This window comes from Balaenoptera ricei, chromosome 8 (genome assembly GCF_028023285.1).
Source record: "Balaenoptera ricei isolate mBalRic1 chromosome 8, mBalRic1.hap2, whole genome shotgun sequence".
Classification (NCBI taxonomy): Eukaryota; Metazoa; Chordata; class Mammalia; order Artiodactyla; family Balaenopteridae; genus Balaenoptera; species Balaenoptera ricei.
The window spans coordinates 64,018,175-64,038,110 of record NC_082646.1 but is presented as its reverse complement, the minus strand read 5'-3'; the positions used below and the strand labels follow the sequence as shown (position 1 = coordinate 64,038,110).

Below are 19,936 nucleotides of genomic sequence, written 5' to 3'. Positions count from 1 at the left end.
CTGCCTTCCCATAGTCTAAGCATAGACATTTATGCCCGGGCCCCGTTCTGAGTCAATGCCCTGCTCCCTATCTTCTTGGTCTGCATAGCCTTATAGGCCAGGATCTGGCCCCAACACAACCATGCTGAGTCATGCTGAGTCATGCTGAGGCTTAGGGTGTATGGCCAGATGTTCTCAGCCCTGCGTGATGACTGCTATCTGGGTCCCCAGCAGGAGGCTTACAGGACAGATGACAAGAAAGGAGAAGTTGACTGCCTGACTGTAACTTCAACCAGCATAATGAAGAGAGAGGGATGCCGAGGCAGAATGTGACACGTCCTGGAATATATTCCCTTTGGATTTAAAAGTGTATTTCTGGCCATCCCATAAATGCCATAGAATGATCAGTTGTTGTTCATCTAATAATCATCTTGCAGGTAGTCTCTCACACCAAGAAGCAGGAAAAAAAAAACCCTTATAAGTACATGTGTATGGATTTTTAATTCACAAAACATATAGTCATTAATCAAATGCGATCAGAGTAATTAGAAGCATAAGACCTTTGCTTGTGAGATCGCTGACCCTTTCTTATGCACCGTATAACTCAGGACAGAACCTTTATATACAGTTTCCTCGTGTATATAAAGATGCGGCAGAGCTGGATGACTAAATAATTTTTCCAGGTCTCACCTTTTTAAGATTCCAGATACTGCACACCTACTTTGCAGTGTCCTGTAGGTAAGGACTGAGATATGAGGATGAAAGAGGGAGGCATGAAACAGAGGAAAAGGAAAACATTGTTCAGCATTTTAGGGCACCCCCAGGCATCTGCTGACAAAGGCTCTGTGCTCTTAGCCCACGCTCACATGCTGGTCATGACTAGGGATGCCACTTGGGAACCCTCAACCTAAGGAAGCATCTCAGGCCAGTCTTGGTGCTACCACTGTCATGGGAAAATGTCTTACCTTATAAGCCTCTGCTCAGCACCCAAGAGATGCTCGCAGTCTTCACGGCACTTTGGGTAAAGTTCTGATGTGTGAGATATTTTCTGATTTTCCTACTTACCCTTCCACCATCTTCATTTTAAAGCAAGAATTCTGAGGCAGTTAGTGTGCTGAACAAAGGAACTGACAAAACTCAACATAAAGACTCTCCTTGTTCAGCTTCCAAATCCTCACACTGACATATACTCACATTCAGAAATTAGCATGTACAAGAGCATGGGCATACACGTGTGCACACACACACAAAAGCACCTCCCAAATTCCACATCCTGTTAGAAAATCCATTTGGTGTTACTTTAAACATTTATTTACAGGCTGACCCCTTGCTACCACCTGCATTGCTACCACCCTGGTGTAAGGCACTATAATCTCTACCTGAACTCTTACTGCAGACTCCTAATTGATCTGTTTACTTCTACAACTGCCACCGGACAGTGTCTTCCCAACACTGAAGCCAAAGCGCACTTGTAAAAGTGTAAATCATGTATGATAACCTCTTTGTCCAAAGGTCTCTGATAGTTTCCTGCATCAATCATAATAAAGCCAAATTTCCTACCATAACAATTTTGTACAATAACAACCGTTGCCAATGTTTGTTGGCACATACACACATATATGTGTGTGTATATATGTGCATGTATATATGTGTATCTGTAAATATAGGTGTATATGTGTGTATATATATAACATATGTGCAGATATAATACATATACATATGTTTATAAATATATATATATATATATGCTTTTTCTTACAACTCTATGATACAGGTATTATTATTGTCACAAATTTTATAGATTAGCACCTCCACAACCAGCACTTCTACTCTCCCTCTCAGTCTGCTCCTATATTGGCCTTATTTTCAATCCCTGAAAATTCTAAGCATCCTCCCACTTTAGATACTTATATTTGTAATTCCCTATGTCTTAAACATTTAATCCATATGCAGTGGCTATTTATCACCTGTCGGTGTCTTCTCAAGTGTCCCCTTATAGTGAAGAAATCCCTACCACACATTTTAAAGTAGTAATACCCTTCCACCCTTGTCCCCATCAAACTCTATCCTCCATTCCAGTGTTCTTTTCCTCCATAGCACTTAACATCATTTGGCATATACCATATATTTTATTTGTTTATTTACTTATTGTTTCACTTCTCTTACTATCAACTCCATGAAAATGCTTTGTTTTGTTTTGCTTCTGTATTCTTAGAACTTTTGCAGTATTGAATGAACAACTGAAGAGCCAAACACATACATCTATCATTACAAAGACATATACACATACACCCACCGCTACACACATACCAGGATATACAGTGTCGTAATGCCAAAAGAGGTAATGCCAACTAGATCTATTTAGACCTCAGCAACCAGGACCTTGATCAAATTACTTAGTTCCAGGATGTGGCCCATTTATTCTGTGGGCTGAGATTGACTCTTGAAGTCTTATTCTTGTTAAAATGAAAGGCACCTAAAAATAGAAACCTGTGTACTTATTTATCCATTTACATTGAGATTTATAACTTGAATACTCATGTCTTTGTGAGCAATACATTCTTTCCTTATATCAATCAAGTAAAAGTAGAGGAAACAAACTGTTCCAAAGCAAGCAGCTGGATGCAATCATGCTAAGTAAGCATCTTGCCACTAGGGTCAGACATGGCTTGTTCATCCATCTTCATGGGAAGGATAAGTTTGGCCTGGACATAAATGTTACGTGAGGTTCAAAACATCTCTAGATTCTGAGCCAACAGAGCAATATTCCTTTTCCTATACTTTCCTTGTTGGCCAACTCTCTATTGATTAATACACTTCTCTTTATACATCAGAACATTCCATAGATTATAGTTAAGAGCTTCTGGCCTGGGAGTCATTCTGTTTCTTTCAGGTGACTTTGAGTCTCTCTTTTTTATCACTAAATTTATTTTTAATCGCAATTGAAATTAGGGTGAGATTTGTTCCCCTGTCTTTTGAGGTCTTGCATATTATCTAGTCACTGTTGCCTTCATATTTTGATAATACTCACATATTTGTAAACACGCACACACACGCACTCAAATATATTTTACACAGAGATATTTATCAGGCATTTCTAAACAGTTAACCATGCAAGACCCCCAAACACTAACCCAAAATCTCTTTCACTTGTCTACTTGTATAAAAACCAAGAACAGAGTCTTTGAAGCCAGTAAGAGAAGCACTTTGGCTTTCACTTCTTTAGCTAGTCCTCTTCTTTGCCACAGCTCTGTGTAGTCCTGAGCCCCTATCTAAGCTCACAGTTTCTGACCCCACCCAGCTATCACCAGCCCAAGTCCCCAGAAGGAGAAAAACACTGGATCTGTCTACCTCTGTTAATTAAAGAGAAACCAAAATAAAATAAATGCCCCCCCAACCCCCAGAAAACAGATGAATACACAGAAGAAGAAGAAGAAGAGGGAAGAGGAGGAGGGGGAGGGGGGGAAGGGAGAGGGAGGGGAAGGAAGAGGAGGAGGAGAAGGAGAAGAAGAAGGAGGAGAAGGAGAAGGAGAACAGGAGGAGGAAGAAGAAGAAGAGGAAGGGGAAAGGGAAGGGAAAGAAAAACAAACAAACAAACAAAAAACAAAACAGGTGCAGGAAATAACTGGTGACATTAATGCCTAAATGGGGCTGCAGTCGAGAGAAGGGCTACAGTAGCTTGTTGGTCTAGTAATCTAAGAGGTTTTCCTTTCCCTCAGAGATGCCTCAGACTCAGTAAGATAGGGGTTGTGAAAATTTGGTTTCAGATGGAGCCCTTCTGGGGCTAGAATTAGCAAAGGCTGAAAGGGGTTTGGGAGAGGAGTGATCATTAACTGCCCTCACTAGGTCAAAGGATCCTAGTTTCTCATAATTCCTCATGGTAGATGATCTTGTTAATGGGTGGGATCTAACCATACTGCTTCCATTTAAGGCCTGCATAGTTACCAAACCTCAAATTTATACTGTTTGATAGATGCAGATTTTTTATTCAAGAAACATGCTATGCTATAGCTTCAGTATTGAGTATCCAAAGTACTGAAGATAACGTGACTAGGCAAAAAAAAAAAAAAAAAAAAATAGTCATTAACTTTTGAAATTCAAAGTCATCAAGTCAAGGACTTCCCAATCTTGGGACAGAGAATTCTAAGCCCTATACCTAGAAGAATCTCATTTGAATCAATCGTAGGTAGAAATTTAAATATTGAGTTTATGTGTGCTTCAGAGCTACTACATATGAACAAAGTTTGTAAATTACTACTTGACTAAAGTCTTGAGTAAGATCCATGAGATATGGACCAATGAGCTATAGTAGTGCGGTAGAGGGAAGGAAGATTAGCAAGCACTGGCTCTAATGATAGTGTCATTCCTTCTAACTATTCAGAGCTGTCTTAGTTCATAGAATACACTAGGCAACACTATTTAAACTGAACCTAAAAAACCAGGAGTTTCTCAAAAATTTAATCATAAAAATAAATGAAGACAACTTTGCTTAAGGTCAAAAAGCATCAAGGAAGCCAAGAAAGTGAAGTTATAAAATGGGAATATGGGAAGTTTCTGACTTTTCTAAGTTGCCAGATTCCAGCTTTAACCTTCAAGGTTCATCGTGTAGACTAGTGTACAATAACTGGCTGGTTCTGCCTTTCCATTCCCTCTTCCCAGTGAAGATTCCTCTTGCTTAATTAACACTCACATGCACCTCTGGCTATGCCTTAGTCACAGTGGTCCCAGAGGTCAGTCAAACCATCGATGTCTGTGCTATAAGCCTCCAACAAAAGAAATCCCTCTGAGAATGAGACCCAGCTTGGGTTCACTGTCACCTGCAACCTTTGTGAGACATGATGCAGAGGCCCAGTGATTACAAAGCAGTAGTGTTGCTTGACCAGTGGTCGTGGTCTATTCTCACATTCTTTGCAATCATAACAGAAGATATTCATTGGCTCCCTGCATGACAGCCATTAGAATTTCCTGCTACTCGTGGTACCCAATTTATTCTAGACTAATGCAACACTTAATAGGACTTTTATCCCATCTATTTCTGCTATAAGAAGATAAATTGAGGCTTCCCTGGTGGCGCAGTGGTTGAGAATCTGCCTGCCAATTCAGGGGACACGGGTTCGAGCCCTGGTCTGGGAAGATCCCACATGCCGCGGAGCAGCTGGGCCCGTGAACCACAACTACTGAGCCTGCGCGTCTGGAGCCTGTGCTCCGCAACAAGAGAGGCCGCGATAGTGAGAGGCCCGCGCACTGCGATGAAGAGTGGCCCCCGCTCGCTGCAACTAGAGAAAGCCCTCGCACAGAAACGAAGACCCAACACAGCCAAAAATTAAATAAATAAATAAATAAAAAAGAAGATAAATTGAGATGCATAATGAAAGCAGACTAACTTATAGCTTCACTAATCAAGAATACTAAGCAGCTTATTTTGTACCTTCAGTGGTTTATAAACCCAGTGCATAATTTTCCAATTTTAAAATTAAAAATAGAAAAAAACTCATTTGTGGTAAAGAATAACTTTTGAAGTATTTTTTCTCAGCTAATATTATGAAAAAATGTAGTGGGATCAAAGACCTATTTTATCTATTAACAATGTAATTTATACAATCCTCCATACTAATAGCACCTAAAGATAATACAGTATTTGACTCACAGGATTAGTATATATGTCATAAATTAGCTAGCAAGATTTAAGAAACTATTTTATTTTTCCTTGCTAAAAAGAGGCATCTTACATCTTTCTTAAAATCCTGTGCAGAGTTTACCAAAGTACAAATGCCACAGGATACCCTAAGAGGTAGGAGTTAATCTTTAACAAATTTTTAAGTTTCTTTTAAAACTTTTCAATTAAATACCTTAAGATATAACATTTTTATTTTATTAATTTTAATTTATAGGCAATAAATGGTCTTAGTTTTTTTTTTTTTCTGACCATTTAATCTTTCTGATGTATCATGGATAATCATGTCATTTATCTCTCTAAACTTTGGGTTTTTCATCTAGGAAAAAGAGACAATAATCATGTTATTGCACAGGAGAAATAAATAAAATACTTCAAAATGAGCAGCTGAGATAATTGAGCTTGAATCAACAAGCACCTAAGCAAAAATGAAACTATATTCAGCTTAAGTGACTTCAGAATCAGAATCCATAAGCCTTGAACTGAGCTACAGACATGCTGCCTTTCAACCCTGTAACATTTCTTGAAACCTTTTTCCACAACCTTTAGTAATAAGAAAGCAAGGAATGGGCCAGATCCTTGGAGGCAAGCCAGTTCTTTTCCCAAAGGCTGTTACTAGAGAAGGATATATATGAGCCCTGAAATGGGTATAAGGGAGGAGAAGGGAGATCAACCCCACACTCTGAATTTAAGAGAAGCCTGGTGTCCACACTCTGAATTGGAAGGAGAATGGAACATGCTCATACTGTCTGCTTCAGGTGAGGTTTGTTTCCCAAACTCTTGGTCTTGTGCAGCCTGGTCCTTATTCCCTGGGCTTTGACAATGTCTGATCCTCATACCCAAGGTCTAAGGGAAGGCTCACTGTACTCACACTGAGGATCCATAGAAATTTGCCTTGGAAACCTAGAGCCCTATCTCTACTGATTAAAAAATCATCCATAATTTAAAAAGACACATGCACCCCTATGTTTGTAGCAGCACTATGTACAACAGCCAAGACATGGAAGCAACCTTCATGCCCATTGACAGATGAATGGATAAAGAGATGTGGTACTTACATACAATGGAATATTACTCAGCCATAAAATAGAATGAAATAATGCCATTTGCAGCAACGTGGATGCACTTAAAGATTATCATATTAAGTGAAGTAAGCCAGACAGAGAAAGACAAATATCATATGACATCGCTTATATGTGGAATCTAAAAAAAAATGATACAAATGAACTTATATACAAAACAGAAATAGACCTACAGACATGGAAAACAAACTTATGGTTACAAGAGTTTGGGATTAACATAAACACACTACTATATGTCAAATAGATAAACAACAAGGACCTACCATATAGCACAGGGAACAATACTCAATATTTTATAATAGCCTATAACGGAAAAGAATCTGAAAAAATATATATATATAAAACTGAATCACTCTGCTGTACACCTGAAACTAACACAACATTGTAAATCAACTATACTTAAAAATAAATAAATAAATAAATAAATAAAACTCTTATTCATACAAGGGCTATTCTTCACTGAGTAGCCAGATACTTCTTGTCCTTTCATTGGTCCTCTACTTCAGTGATCAAATGTCTTCTCTCATCCTAGAATTCTGTCATCCTAGGTTATATAGTCTAGCCCAGGGAGTCTTTCCTATCTTTCTTAAGGGGGGAATAAGCTAAGAAACCCTTGTGAAGGTCACAGCCCAGGAAAACTGGTCCACTGAAGGCTGATTTTTGTTTTAATTTATTTATTTTTGGCTGCATTGGGTCTTCTTTGCTGTGTGTGGGCTTTATTTTTAGTTGCGGTGAGCAGGGGCTACTCTTCATTGCCGAGCGTGGGCCTCTCATTGTGGTGGCCTCTCTCGTCTTGGAGCACCGGCTCTAGGTGCGCGGGCTCTAGAGTGCAGGCTCAGTAGTTGCGGCTCACGGGCCTAGCTGGTCTGCAGCATGTGGGATCTTCCTGAACCAGGGCTCGAACCCATGTCCCCTGCATTAGCAGGCAGATTCCTAACCACTGCGCCACCAGGGAAGCCCCAAGGCTGGTTTTTAATTATACAATTATAGATGGCTTCTCCTCCACCATTCCTTACCACTATATCAACAGGACTCCAGTATAATAACAGAGGATTGCAGCTGGAAAAGTTGCAAGGTACATAATCTATTTCATGATGATGTGTTCTTAGGGAAGCCCAGAGCCAACAGGGACATCAAAACACAAAAGAAAACCAAAAATAAGGACACTAGAGAAACTTGAAGTCTCCTGCACTGATGGCTTCAACAAACATTAAACATACTCCAACTGCTAGCCTATCATTTCAATTCATCTATTCCTCAGTTTGATCACAAGTCCTGGTTTTAAATAATTTCAGACTCCTTAGCAGCCTCACTGCTATAAGTAAGTACAGAAAATCAAGAAGAGCACTCAGGGCAATGTCTCCAGAGTAGACAGTTTCCCTTGTTGTCATAGAGAAATGGACAGAGAGAGAGTTCCCTGGAAGCACAGGATGTAAGCTTATTCTACCTGTTCTCTCTATGAAATAATCTTTGGTTATTTTACTTTGGGATTGAGGTCTTAGTTCTATTGTAGATCCCTTGCATCTCCGTTCAGCTTTCTGAAGTAACCATGTATGTATTTTGTCTCCCTTAGAAAACTAAAATCCAGAGCTTGGCTATAATCCACTCCTCAAGAGAGTTAGAACTGGCTGAGGTTCTGTGTCAACAATTGTATTTTTTTTTTCTTGACTGTGTTTTTGTCCCTGTCACCATCTCACCATCCTTATCCCAAATATTAAACCTGGTTTGACTGGAACTCTTTCTTTATCTTGGGCTTAGCTGCACTCTATGGGTGTTTCTGGGATAAGGAGAATGGGAGAGATGGATGTCATCGTGGAGGATGACATGGGGAGGGAAGAGGGTGAAAAGAGAGAATGAATGAAAAATTGTGTTGAGGATGGAGGAGGAGCCAACAAAAGAAGGATGTTTCAGGAACCAACACATTATCACAGACTCAACATACATCTTCCTTGCTGACCATTTCCTGACCTAACTCCACCCCTGAGGGACACAGCTCAGCCTTGACCAATGACTTTAAAGGATTAGGGGGAACAAAGGGCCAGAAGTTCAGCAGTAAAGAATAAAAGGCCACACCTTCCAGCAGCAGCACAGACTTGCTTCTGACACTTCTGTGATCACCAGTAAGCTCCAAGACCTGACATCATGGTGCATTTTACTGCTGAGGAGAAGGCTGCTATCACTAGCCTGTGGGGCAAAGTGAATGTGGAAGAGGCTGGAGGCGAGGCTCTGGGCAGGTAGCAACTGGACTTCATGGGGGAGGATGGTGAATACGAGCCTGGCAAATTGACCAGGAAATTCTTCAAACTTTTCGAGTCACTGATTTTCCATCTGCTATGGTCTCATCTCATAGGCTCCTGGTTGTCTACCCCTGGACCCAGAGGTTCTTTGACAGCTTTGGCAACCTGTCCTCTCCCTCTGCCATAATGGGGAACCCCAAGGTCAAGGCCCATGGCAAGAAGGTGCTGACATCCTTCGGAGATGCTGTTAAGAACATGGACAACCTCAAGGGCGCCTTTGCTAAGCTGAGTGAGCTGCACTGTGACAAACTGCACGTGGATCCTGAGAACTTCAGGGTGAGTTCAGAAATGTTCACGTGTTTTTTTATGCTTTTTACTTTGGAATAATAATGGAAGTTGAGTCTTTGGTTGCAAAGACTAGCAAAGATCTCAGAAATCATAGATCAAAGTTGGTGTTAAGAGGGCAGAATTCCAGTGGACATACCAAGAGCACCTTGATTCAGGACTCGTGACAGTAAAGGGCTACTAGCCCTTTTAAGCCTGAGTTTGCTTAAAACTTTTCAGGGACTTTTGTTAGAACTGGATTTGTTTACCCTAGAGAATATCAAAGAATAACAGACTTGTTCAAGGAGGAATGGAATCTGGTTTCTGGTAGATGAAAACCTGTCTCAAGGAAAGAGAAATGTCTTGTTTTATGTGGCTCCTGATGATTGAAGTTTAGGAAGATATTTGGGAGAATAATTTTTAGGCAGATTGTCTCAAAGAAATATCAATCAATTCTCTAAATATATTAAATTACCCATCAGTATTGGGACTAAGTGGAGGCTTATTCCTGCCTTGATTGGAGACTTTACTAAACTCACTCTAAGAACTTATGCAGCCCTGAAATCCTATGATGACAAGGATTAGACAATAGATAAATGTGAGAGGGAGGGAGAGAGGCAAATAAAAATGGTGAAATGGGAGAGAGTGAGGGGATATAGGTAGACAGAATGTTGAATGGAGGGCTCATAGAATTTAAATAAAATTTAAGAACTAGCTTATCAGAGTTTATTGCACAGATACAAACCATGGAGCAGTTTATGATGTGGAGTTGGGAGTGAGTGTAGGTATTAAGCCATTATTTTCTGCAACTCTTTTAGGAAAATTCTTCTCAACATATCTAATTGTCATTTTGTCTCTCACCTAACAGCTCCTGGGCAATGTGATGGTGATTATTCTGGCTTCTCACTTTGGCAGAGAATTCACCCCTGAGTTGCAGGCTGCTTGGCAGAAGCTGGTGGCTGGGGTTGCCACTGCTCTGGCCCACAAGTACCACTGAATTCTCTTTTCAGTTCACCATTTTTTGTCCCCAATGCCTTCCTTCTGCACATGGGGACTGGGGTTTGGCCTTGAGAGCCCAGCTTCTGTTTAATAAAGTACATTCTATTCAGTGATCAAAAATTAATATTGTATCTTCTCCATCATTTACTCTTGTGTTAAAGGAGAAAAGGTTCATTGGCTGAGGGGTGGGGGGAGACATAGGAAGAAGAGCCCTTTGAGAAGTGTGTGTGGACTCATCAACAGAAGATAGATGTCCTGGGAGGATTCAGGATGATTGAGAGGATGCCAAGATGCAGAAAGGAGTTTTCTGGGGTGGGAAATGGTTAGTTAAGTGGGCAGGGACTTACAGGGCAGTGTGGCAAAACTTATTGTAGGGGGAAGAAAGGAGGTAGTAAGCAGTGCCTGAGAAAAGCCAAGGCTAAGACACTTGAAGTCATTGTGCATCATATTCTGATTGAATGTAACATGCACTAAAATAAAGCTAGAATTAGGATAGTATGTGAATGGGGGGCGGGTGATGACCAAGACTTAGTGTAGGAGATAAGATAAGATACTAACAAAGGTGCATAGTCTAAGACTAGCAAGCCTGGGCTTGGCAACATGCATCAAAGTGACTCTCTGGAAGTAAAGGAGAGAGGAAGATGTAGGTAGAGGGTTAGGAAAGACTAGATAATGCAAGGCCTTGAATATTAAAATAAAAGCTATTACTATGATAGTGGCAAGAGTAAACAATAAATATTCTTAGAACTTTAAATGACCCAAGGGATAGGATTTAGGGGGAGAGTAATCTGCTTAATGCACACAAAATGAATTAAGAATTGCAGAGACTAGACATGGATGTTAATTGAGGAGAACAGACTTAATGACCTCCACCCAAGAACAGCAGGGAGGTCCGCAAAAAGTGAAAGATGAACAAGGGGAGAGTGAGGAGGACATGTTTTCTGATTGGCTGGGGTGGATGAGGAGGAAGGAAGTGATGGGAGATGATTGAAAGCTCTCAGCCTGGATCTATCGAGAAAAGGCCTGCAATGACTTGGGAACTTTCATGTAAGAATGGCATTAACTGAATCATTCTTGAGGGAGTTATTGCCAGGTTGGTCAGGGAATCATGACCTTCAGGCTTTGAGTCAAACTGTCCTATCGAAGGTTAAGATCTTCACACTTTACAAGTTAGAGTATCATTTCTTGGCAAATTTAACTCTATTAGGCATTTCATTGCTCCCACACATTGATCACAACATGTTCTGTGAATTACCTTCTAATTTGGCCTTTTGTCTCCACAATGGGGATGAGAGACCAGTGATTATATTGTTGCAGGTTGTCAATAGCACTGGTCTCTCTGGGTCCCATAGACTCTCATTTTTCCCCTAAACAGAGTAAACAGAGGCTCTTCATGGCACTAAACCATTTAACCCAACCAGTCAGTCAGTCAACAAATGAGAGCGATATACATTTTTAATCAATCAGTTTCTTTCCGTCTTTCTTGCCCCTCAACTATTATTCTGACTATGAATGTCAAAGGGTCAGGGATGGTGATGACGTAATGGTGAGCAGAAGATTCATTCTTTATCCCTTAGGGATATAAATTTAGATCTAGATTTTGTCAGTTCAAGACAGCTTAATGGAAAACAAATTCATAATTAACACACACACATGCGTACACATATGCATACAGTAGATGTTCAGAAAGGATGTCTAATTATTGTTGTTAGGCAATAAAAGCCACCTGAGCAAAACAATGTGATAAACAGAATATGCTTGGAATGTTAATTTAGCTAAGAGTCATAGGGTTTACAGAGTATGTCATTACCAGGATTAAAATCCCACAGTGTCTTCTTACTCTCTACCACTGAAGAGAAGTTCTAAGTTATTAGGTTTATGCTTTCTCTGCAACAATATTTTTTACCATTCTCATTTTTACTATTTACATAAGAGCCACACTAGCCCATTTTTCCTATCTCTAGCATACCAAAGGTTTGCTTCCTCAGAGATTTGGATTCACTATTCCATCTTTCAGAATCTCTAACCCAATACTTTCCCATGGCAAATTCCTTCTTTCCATTCTGACCCCAGCTCAACTACTACCTCCTTAGAGAGACTATCCCTGACGTAATTGTGTTCCTCTCTCATTAATTCCAGATATTAATTTTCTTCATAGCAAATGATAATAAGGGGAATTATTTTGTTGATTGGTTTCCTTATTCATTTTCTGTATCTTCCACCCCCAAATTATAAATCTTAAGAGGAAAGTTTTCTTCTTCTTTGTCTATCTTAAATCTCCAGTACATAGAACAATTATGATCACAGTCATTCAACAAATAGTTACTGAATGAACATTTGAGAACCCATGGGAATGAATGTTTGACAAAACATTATAGTTAATTTTATTTAATGTAAGAAACATAGTTTTTGGTCAGCTGTACTGAGATGAAATGTGTTTCTCAGAGCACAAGTCAAGGACCCTTGCCTGGCCTTTCCCCAGTATTGTCAATTATACTAATGGAGAGCCATGCCTAAGACCTAAGAACTCACTGCCTTGGTTTAAATCTGAGCATCCTGCTAACTCTATGACCTGAGATACATTACTAAATACATTAAACCCTCATTCGCTGATCGTGTTTATCGAAGACTGTTTTATGAGAATTAAATAAATTAATAGATCTCACATCTGTAGTTCACTACTTGGAACATAAGCTCTCTTTATCTCTTTCTCTAAAAAAAGATAATTAACTTCCCGTATAATTTCTATCTTTTAGTGGTAGCATTTATGTCCTCTATAAACTCTACCTATCTACATTATATACGTATATGTATTCATAAATACATGTGATCTTTTGTTCTGAATGATAATGCTTTTTTAAAGTTTAGCTATAAAGATAGTTATCATTATTGAAACCGATTGACCTTTGGTGGAAATAAAAGGTTAGTTTGTGAGAAAATGGCAAATTCAAAGCCTGAATTTGGGGAATCAGCATGACAGGTCTGCATGAAAGAGAATAGATGAGTCTTTTGAAAACAGAGGGGTGATATAATCAAATTTGGAAAGCAACCAAGGATAGCTATGGGAGGTGAAACACTTGGAGATATTGATGCTGAAAGGAAAGAAACTCCAGAGGACCAGACTAAGACAAAGAGGTAATGTATTTGGGCCTAAAGAGTGCTCTTAGAAGTCTAGAGGGACCTGTTTGGACTCTATTGGCTTTTAGAAGAGGCTTGTATAGAGATGAGGAAAGTGTCTATTGGAAAGCATAATTGTATGAAAGGAACTTTGCCTTTACTTGTTATTTTTCACTTTTTCCCCTCCTGGAGGCAGAAAAAAATAGCCAAGGAGAAATGTCTATGCAAGCATATGCTGGCTCTGTATAAGGGAGGAACCTACGGTTCACAAATATATTGCTAAGGCTATTCATACATTGGCTGGACATTTGTACAGAATTGCTTCTAGAGACCCATTTCAAACTTATGTCCTATAAATCCAGAAGTGGGGCGAAGTGTCTCTGAGGGAGGGATACAGCTGGTACATGTGGGCTGGAGTAGAAAGCTAGGAGTTTTTATTTTTAAGCCCACTAAATATGAAGTTGGTGGTGCTAAGAATGTAGAAAGAGTGAAATCATGGTCAAGTACTAGTCTATCAAGGAGAACAAACTAGCTGTGTTTAGTGACTAGGCAAGGCCCCAGGCTTTGCGAAAAGTTGACATCACTGGGTTCTAAGTGGAAGTTGAGACGCCAGCCTGGAGCTCTCCGCTCACTGTGCGCACCTGTTGTCTCTCTCCACTTCCTCAGCTCCTGGAACGCATGCTAGTGATCGGCTTGGCAAACCATTTTTACATGGGATTCACCCCCCAGGTGCAGGCCGCCTGGAGGAAGACGGTGACTGGACTGGCGAACTCTCTGGCCCACATGTATCACGGAGGGCCCCGCCCAATAGTGTAGCATCACCAAGTAATAGCTTTATTTTTCAAATAATAATAATAACAGTAGTAGTAGTAGTAGTAGCAATGCTCTGCTAAGATTTCTTCTGTAATTGTCTTCAGTTCTGCTTTTCGCATGTGCTTTTAAATATGTGAAAACCTTAGGGATTATATGTTGAGGTGTGTGGGTGTGTGTGTGGGTGTGTGTGTGTATGTGTGTGAGCTCCCCATTAAATTTTTGTATGAAGTAGAGATTTTAACAAGAAAATAAAAAACAGAGCAATAAAAGGATATGCTTGGGATATACACTTGGCAGAAACATACACTTGTGAGTTTTTCCAGTTAAAGTTAAAGATATGGGAGAGTTCTGGTGAGAGGGGAAGTGTGTCATGAGACAAGAACTCCTCAGGACCAGATGATTAAGTGGGTCTGAGAGAAGACTTCTGTGAAGGAAAAGGATCTGGATGGAGGTAGAGTACCAAAGTGGAGATTCTTTAGAGGAAAATTAAGCCAGGTCTTAAGATGGCAAAGTCCAGGCAAGGATTGTCATTCCATTCTAATGATAAGAACACATCTTCTAAAAGCAGCTGGTTTGTCACAGACCTCGTGAGGATAGACTAGGGATGGGAGGGGTTGGACGTCAGAGCAAGGGATAACTCTTTTTAAAGTCAACTCCAAAGAACTGGTTGTGGGATTTACTGAAGAACTGTCTGGTTAAAGTGATGAAAGCTGCCTAAGACTGTTAAATTGATTGCTGTTATCAGGAGAGGAACGTGTGCAGATTGGCTACAGCATTTATGAAGAGAGATCATTGTAAACTGCTCAGAGACAGCGATTGTCTAAAAAGGGTGAGAGAAAAACAGGAGTTAGAGGTAACTTCCAGAATTGTTGCCTGGTTTGCTGGAAAGATGGGCGGTTATTCCGTGACATTCAGAGCTGCAGATGCCCCTGCGTCTGGGGGCTTGCAGGGTGCACGTACTCTGCTGAAGACGGGGGTCAGGGCCACCAAACAGCAAGTACCTGGATCCACCCTGGCAGGCCAAACCCACACCTGAGTGTGGCTGGGATTCCTAGCTGTAGTCATAGGTTCCTCTTCTTTATTTTATTTCATTGACCTCTTATTTTGAAGCAAATTCTTTCAGCATTAATTCAAACTCTTTTCTTCATATCTCTGTAGCAAAGTGCTCACATTAACACAGCTTGGGATGGAGAGCTCACAGATAATCATGTCTGTCATGGTAAACCAGCTTCCAGAAACTTAGTAATTCTTATCCACATTTTACATTTAAGTGTTTTCCAAGCTGAAAAGATAAAAGCCTCTTGCTATATCAAAGAGACAGAAAGGATTTATTTTCTAGTAGTAGAAATTCACCTATAATATACTGAATATATTGGGTTGAACTCTTTAAATTTTAGAGTACCTCTGTAAATACACATGGAGATTATTTATTATTATTATTATATGTATATATATTTGTAAGATTGATCTCAGGGAGAAACAAACAAACCAGCTTTCTGGAGGTCAAAATGTAGGAAAACAAATTTTGAAATAAAGAAACAAAATGAACCATTCCCTCTCCCACTACAAGTGTGCCTTTTCTAGTCCTGTAAATGCTTATTTGGATGCATGAGACCAAAGTACCTTAGATCACAGTGGCAGTGGCATGTGGAGTACTGTCAGTGAAGATTGCCTCTGCCTGATTAGATATGAAGAAAAGTTACACACAGCCAGAGAGTGTGGATTCAGCACACAAGAGACAACTCCATTCTTCCATAGCCATTGCCAAGGAGAATTCTAATACTCTCTTCACTGAACTCAGGAACACCTGTTTCCCCAACAGCCAATTGTGTATTCTCTGATACAAATGCATAGATACATGCATTGGCCAGAGACACTTGTCCATATAATCAGAGTGAAAAAAATTTATTCAGGCAAGTGCATATATTATTGGTAGGACTCAATAACAATGGGGTGATGCTCAATTTTTCTCTAAATTACCCGGTTCTTACCTATCTTTTTTCTAAACAGATTCTGGATTGGGGTCTTTTTTCTTGGTTACAAGAACTATAAAATTATGAGCCCCGTATAAGCTTTAGAAGCACTGGTAACCAAGAAGAGCTGTGACTTCTTCTATACCCTGGCTGAAGAGAAGAACAATGTCTTGTAAACACCTGATGCAATGCTCAACAGAGTTCTAACTGTTACTCTTCCTAATTCTATTTATGCCTTATGGTCAATGCAGGGAGGGTAGCAGGGAGCTTGAGATATGAATTGCACGGTACATGGTAGGAGAGAGGACAGCAGAATCCCCCTGATAGAGCCACCCAACACTATCAGAGACACAAATGTCCATCTAGCTGACCTTCCCTTGCCCAAGTCCCATCCCTGGTGGTGACAACCCACCTTTGAACAATAGTCTCATTTTATTGGGAGAAGTAAGGGCCTGGGGACAAGAGATGAGGAGTAAAAGGCCATGCAGAGAAGCAGCAGCACAGACTTGCTTCTGGCCCGTTAGTGATCACCAGTAAGCTCCCAGACACCATGGTGCATTTTACTGCTGAGGAGAAGAAGGTGGTTGCTAGCCTGTGGGCCAAGATGAATGTAGAGGTGGCTGGAGGTGAGAGCTTGGGAAGGTAAGTGCTGGACACAGGTAGGACAGGGGGCAGAAAGGCAGAAATTGTTCCAGAAAGACGGATTGGTCAGGTTTCTTACATACTCTGACTTCCCATCTGCTCTGTGACTATGATCATCCCATAGGTTCCCAGTTGTCTACCCATGGACCCAGAGGTTCTTTTACAATTTTGCTAACTTTGAGTCTGCGATAATGGGCAACCCTAAGGTCAAGGCCCATGGCAGGAAGGTGCTGACCTCCTTTGGAAATGCCATTAAACACATGGACGACCTCAAGGGCACCTTTGCACATTTAAGTGAGCTGCACTTTGACAAGCTGCATGTGGATTCTGAGAACTTCAGGGTGAGTTCTGGGCATGCTTGTGCTTTGTTCTTTCATCCAGGTATCTGTGCTGTGGTTACAGTAGGGAACACAGTCTTATCCTATAGAGGTATTTTGGGGAGGTAATATTTCAGGAAAAAGCTTGATTTTGGTAGTTAGGTTGTTCCTAAGGTCAAAGGTAAGACCAAGTAGAGTAATTAATTACGCTATGACCAGTGGAGGCCACTGGCCATCTGATATTTCTTAAAAAAAAATGTCGTGAAGAATACTGGCCAAAAGTGAGCTAAATAGTTTGGCCTGGAGAATACAAATTGAGCCAGGGAGAAGAACACCTTGCCTTTGATAACTGAAATTTTCTATAAAAATCGATGAACACATTCCTGCATGGTTCTTGAGCTTTGAACCAGGAGTAAGCAGGGCAAAGTAAGAGCGACGTTTTCATGGTTTGCCCCTTCTCCTCTCAACTCCAGCAATGATGAAATGCTCTTGTATACAAAGCACTGGATTCTTTGTCAAATGGGTGTCCAAACAATTTGAATGTATGCAATATCTGAAGACTTAGACTATGCGTATCAAGCCCCAGCACTATAATCCTACTTCTAAAAAAGTAGAGAAGCAATCCATAGCAATGCTCTGGGGTTGGAAGTTGGCAGGGAAAATGAGAGAAGGATAGAACACAATGGGGGTTCAGGGCTGGGAGTCACTGAAGCCAATGTCAAGCATATAATGATGCACTTTTGTGGGAGCATGACAATGAAAGTTGCTCAACCTCTTATCAAGAAGGAAATGGATGTTGTATCTATTTGCTGTAAGGGCAGCTTGAGACATTCTGTTCACTATGCACTATCTTCTTTTTATCCCCACCTCCTAGGCAACATGATATTGATTGTCTTGCAACCCACTTCAGCGAGGAATTTACCCGAAAGATGCAGGCTGCCTGACAGAAGCTGGCAGAAGCTGTGGCTAATGCTGTGGCCAAAAAGTACCAGTAGTTGCCTGGCCAGCCATGTTGGTTCCTACCTGAGGGTCCTGGGTCCCAACAGTCCATCTCCTGAAGGTGGAGGGAGAGATCCCTGCCTCCAGACTTAACTCCTATATAATACAAATAAAATAAAAGTCATGCTCTATAAGGAATATCCTTGTATTTTCTCTCTGTCTTTATCTTTTATAAGTTGATTCGGCTAAAAGAAAGCACTCCTATTGGAATGAGAATATTGGAGATTGAGAGTTTGGGGATGATAGAGAAGGGACCCTTATAAGATTCTACAGGATAAGAGTGGCTTCAATGGGTAATTACTCTTAGGATGGGAAACTAGACTCTTGAGTTGGACAAGGTCTTTAGAAAAAGGAAGGAAATGGAACTACTCTTGAGAGATGCAAAATGATTATTGATGGTGAGTTGTTAGGACACAAAGTAGGGGACCTGTATAGGCTGTTATTTGTATAAACTCAAGATAGAGTTCTTTTTGGACTATAGCTCACTTCTATTTAATATAAGAAACATATTTTTAGCAGCTATAATACAGTGAAAATGGTACTTTTTAGAGACCCAGTTAAGGACTCTGCTCTCAACTTTTTCCTAGCATCTTCAATGGTACTAATGAAGGCAACATCCCTAAAGCATATGAACTGACAGCTTTGGTTTGAATCTGTCATCACCTGGTAGCTCTGTGACCTGAAACACATTTCTAATTCTATTAAGCCTTTGGTAGAGATAAAGACCATTTATGAGGGAAAATAACAAATTCAAGAATAAGCATGCCAGGTCTAATTGACAGAGGAGAAACTGGCCCATTAAAAGCAGTGGGGTGGGGCTTCCCTGGTGGCGCAGTGGTTGAGAATCCGCCTGCCAATGCAGGGGACACGGGTTCGAGCCCTGGTCCGGGAAGATCCCACATGCCGCGGAGCAACTGGGCCCGTGAGCCACAACTACTGAGCCTGCGCGTCTGGAGCCTGTGCTCCGCAACAAGAGAGGCCGCGACAGTGAGAGGCCCGCGCACTGCGATGAAGAGTGGCCCCCGCTTGCCACAACTAGAGAAAGCCCTCGCACAGAAACGAAGACCCAACACAGCCATAAATAAATAAATAAATAAATAAATAAATAAATAAATAAAACCCAAAAGTTTAAAAAAAAAAATTGTTTAAAAAAAAAAAAAAAAAAAAAAAGCAGTGGGGTGGGGCTTCCCTGGTGGCGCAGTGGTTGAGAATCTGCCTGCCAATGCAGGGAACACGGATTCGAGCCCTGGTCTGGGAAGATCCCACATGCCGCGGAGCAACTGGGCCCGTGAGCCACAATTACTGAGCCTGTGCGTCTGGAGCCTGTGCTCTTCAACAAGAGAGGCCGCGATAGTGAGAGGCCTGCACACCGCGATGAAGAGTGGCCCCCGCTTGCCACAACTACAGAAAGCCCTCGCACAGAAACGAAGACCCAACACAGCCATAAATAAATAAATAAAAAATTAAAAAAAAAAAAAAGCAGTGGGGTGGTATAAAATTAGAGAATCTGCTAGAGAGACCAGAAAAAGCAAGAAAAGAAGCTATTGTTGCAAACAAAATTACCAGTGAGGTTTCTTGCACAGCAGAGTGAAATAATGAATAGGGTATTTTAGGGAAATTGATCCATGTGTGGGCATAGACTTGACAAGGCAGAATCTACCCTGAATCTGGGCATAGGAATTTGCTGTGAGTGTAATGAAGTGATAGGTAAAAGACTAAACTTGACAGGAGCAGTGGAACTAAGAAAAAAATCAAATAAAGGACCACTGTGGCCAAGATG

General features: G+C 40.7%; 2 protein-coding genes across 2 annotated transcripts; both read left to right on the top strand.

Annotated features, from left to right (window-relative positions):
• Positions 1-8,868: 8,868 nt before the first annotated feature.
• LOC132369822 (hemoglobin subunit epsilon-1) lies at positions 8,869-10,293 on the top strand. Its single transcript, XM_059929506.1, has 3 exons — positions 8,869-8,969; positions 9,086-9,308; positions 10,165-10,293. Exons 1-3 carry the CDS (start codon positions 8,878-8,880, stop codon positions 10,291-10,293), a joined length of 444 nt encoding a protein of 147 aa, XP_059785489.1. The 5' UTR covers positions 8,869-8,877.
• A 6,455-nt stretch (positions 10,294-16,748) lies between these two features.
• Positions 16,749-18,101, top strand: LOC132369821 (hemoglobin subunit epsilon-2-like). The gene is made up of 3 exons (XM_059929505.1): positions 16,749-16,840; positions 16,965-17,192; positions 18,032-18,101. Exons 1-3 carry the CDS (start codon positions 16,749-16,751, stop codon positions 18,099-18,101), a joined length of 390 nt encoding a protein of 129 aa, XP_059785488.1.
• The last annotated feature ends 1,835 nt before the right edge of the window (positions 18,102-19,936 follow it).

Coding starts and splice junctions, on each gene's coding strand:
- LOC132369822 (XM_059929506.1), top strand. CDS start 8,878: ATGGTGCATTTTACTGCTGAGGAGAAGGCTGCTATCACTAGCCTGTGG. Junction 8,970..9,085: donor GGAGGCGAGGCTCTGGGCAG/GTAGCAACTGGA, acceptor CTCATCTCATAG/GCTCCTGGTTGTCTACCCCT. Junction 9,309..10,164: donor TGGATCCTGAGAACTTCAGG/GTGAGTTCAGAA, acceptor CTCACCTAACAG/CTCCTGGGCAATGTGATGGT.
- LOC132369821 (XM_059929505.1), top strand. CDS start 16,749: ATGGTGCATTTTACTGCTGAGGAGAAGAAGGTGGTTGCTAGCCTGTGG. Junction 16,841..16,964: donor GGAGGTGAGAGCTTGGGAAG/GTAAGTGCTGGA, acceptor ATCATCCCATAG/GTTCCCAGTTGTCTACCCAT. Junction 17,193..18,031: donor AACTTCAGGGTGAGTTCTGG/GCATGCTTGTGC, acceptor CCCACCTCCTAG/GCAACATGATATTGATTGTC.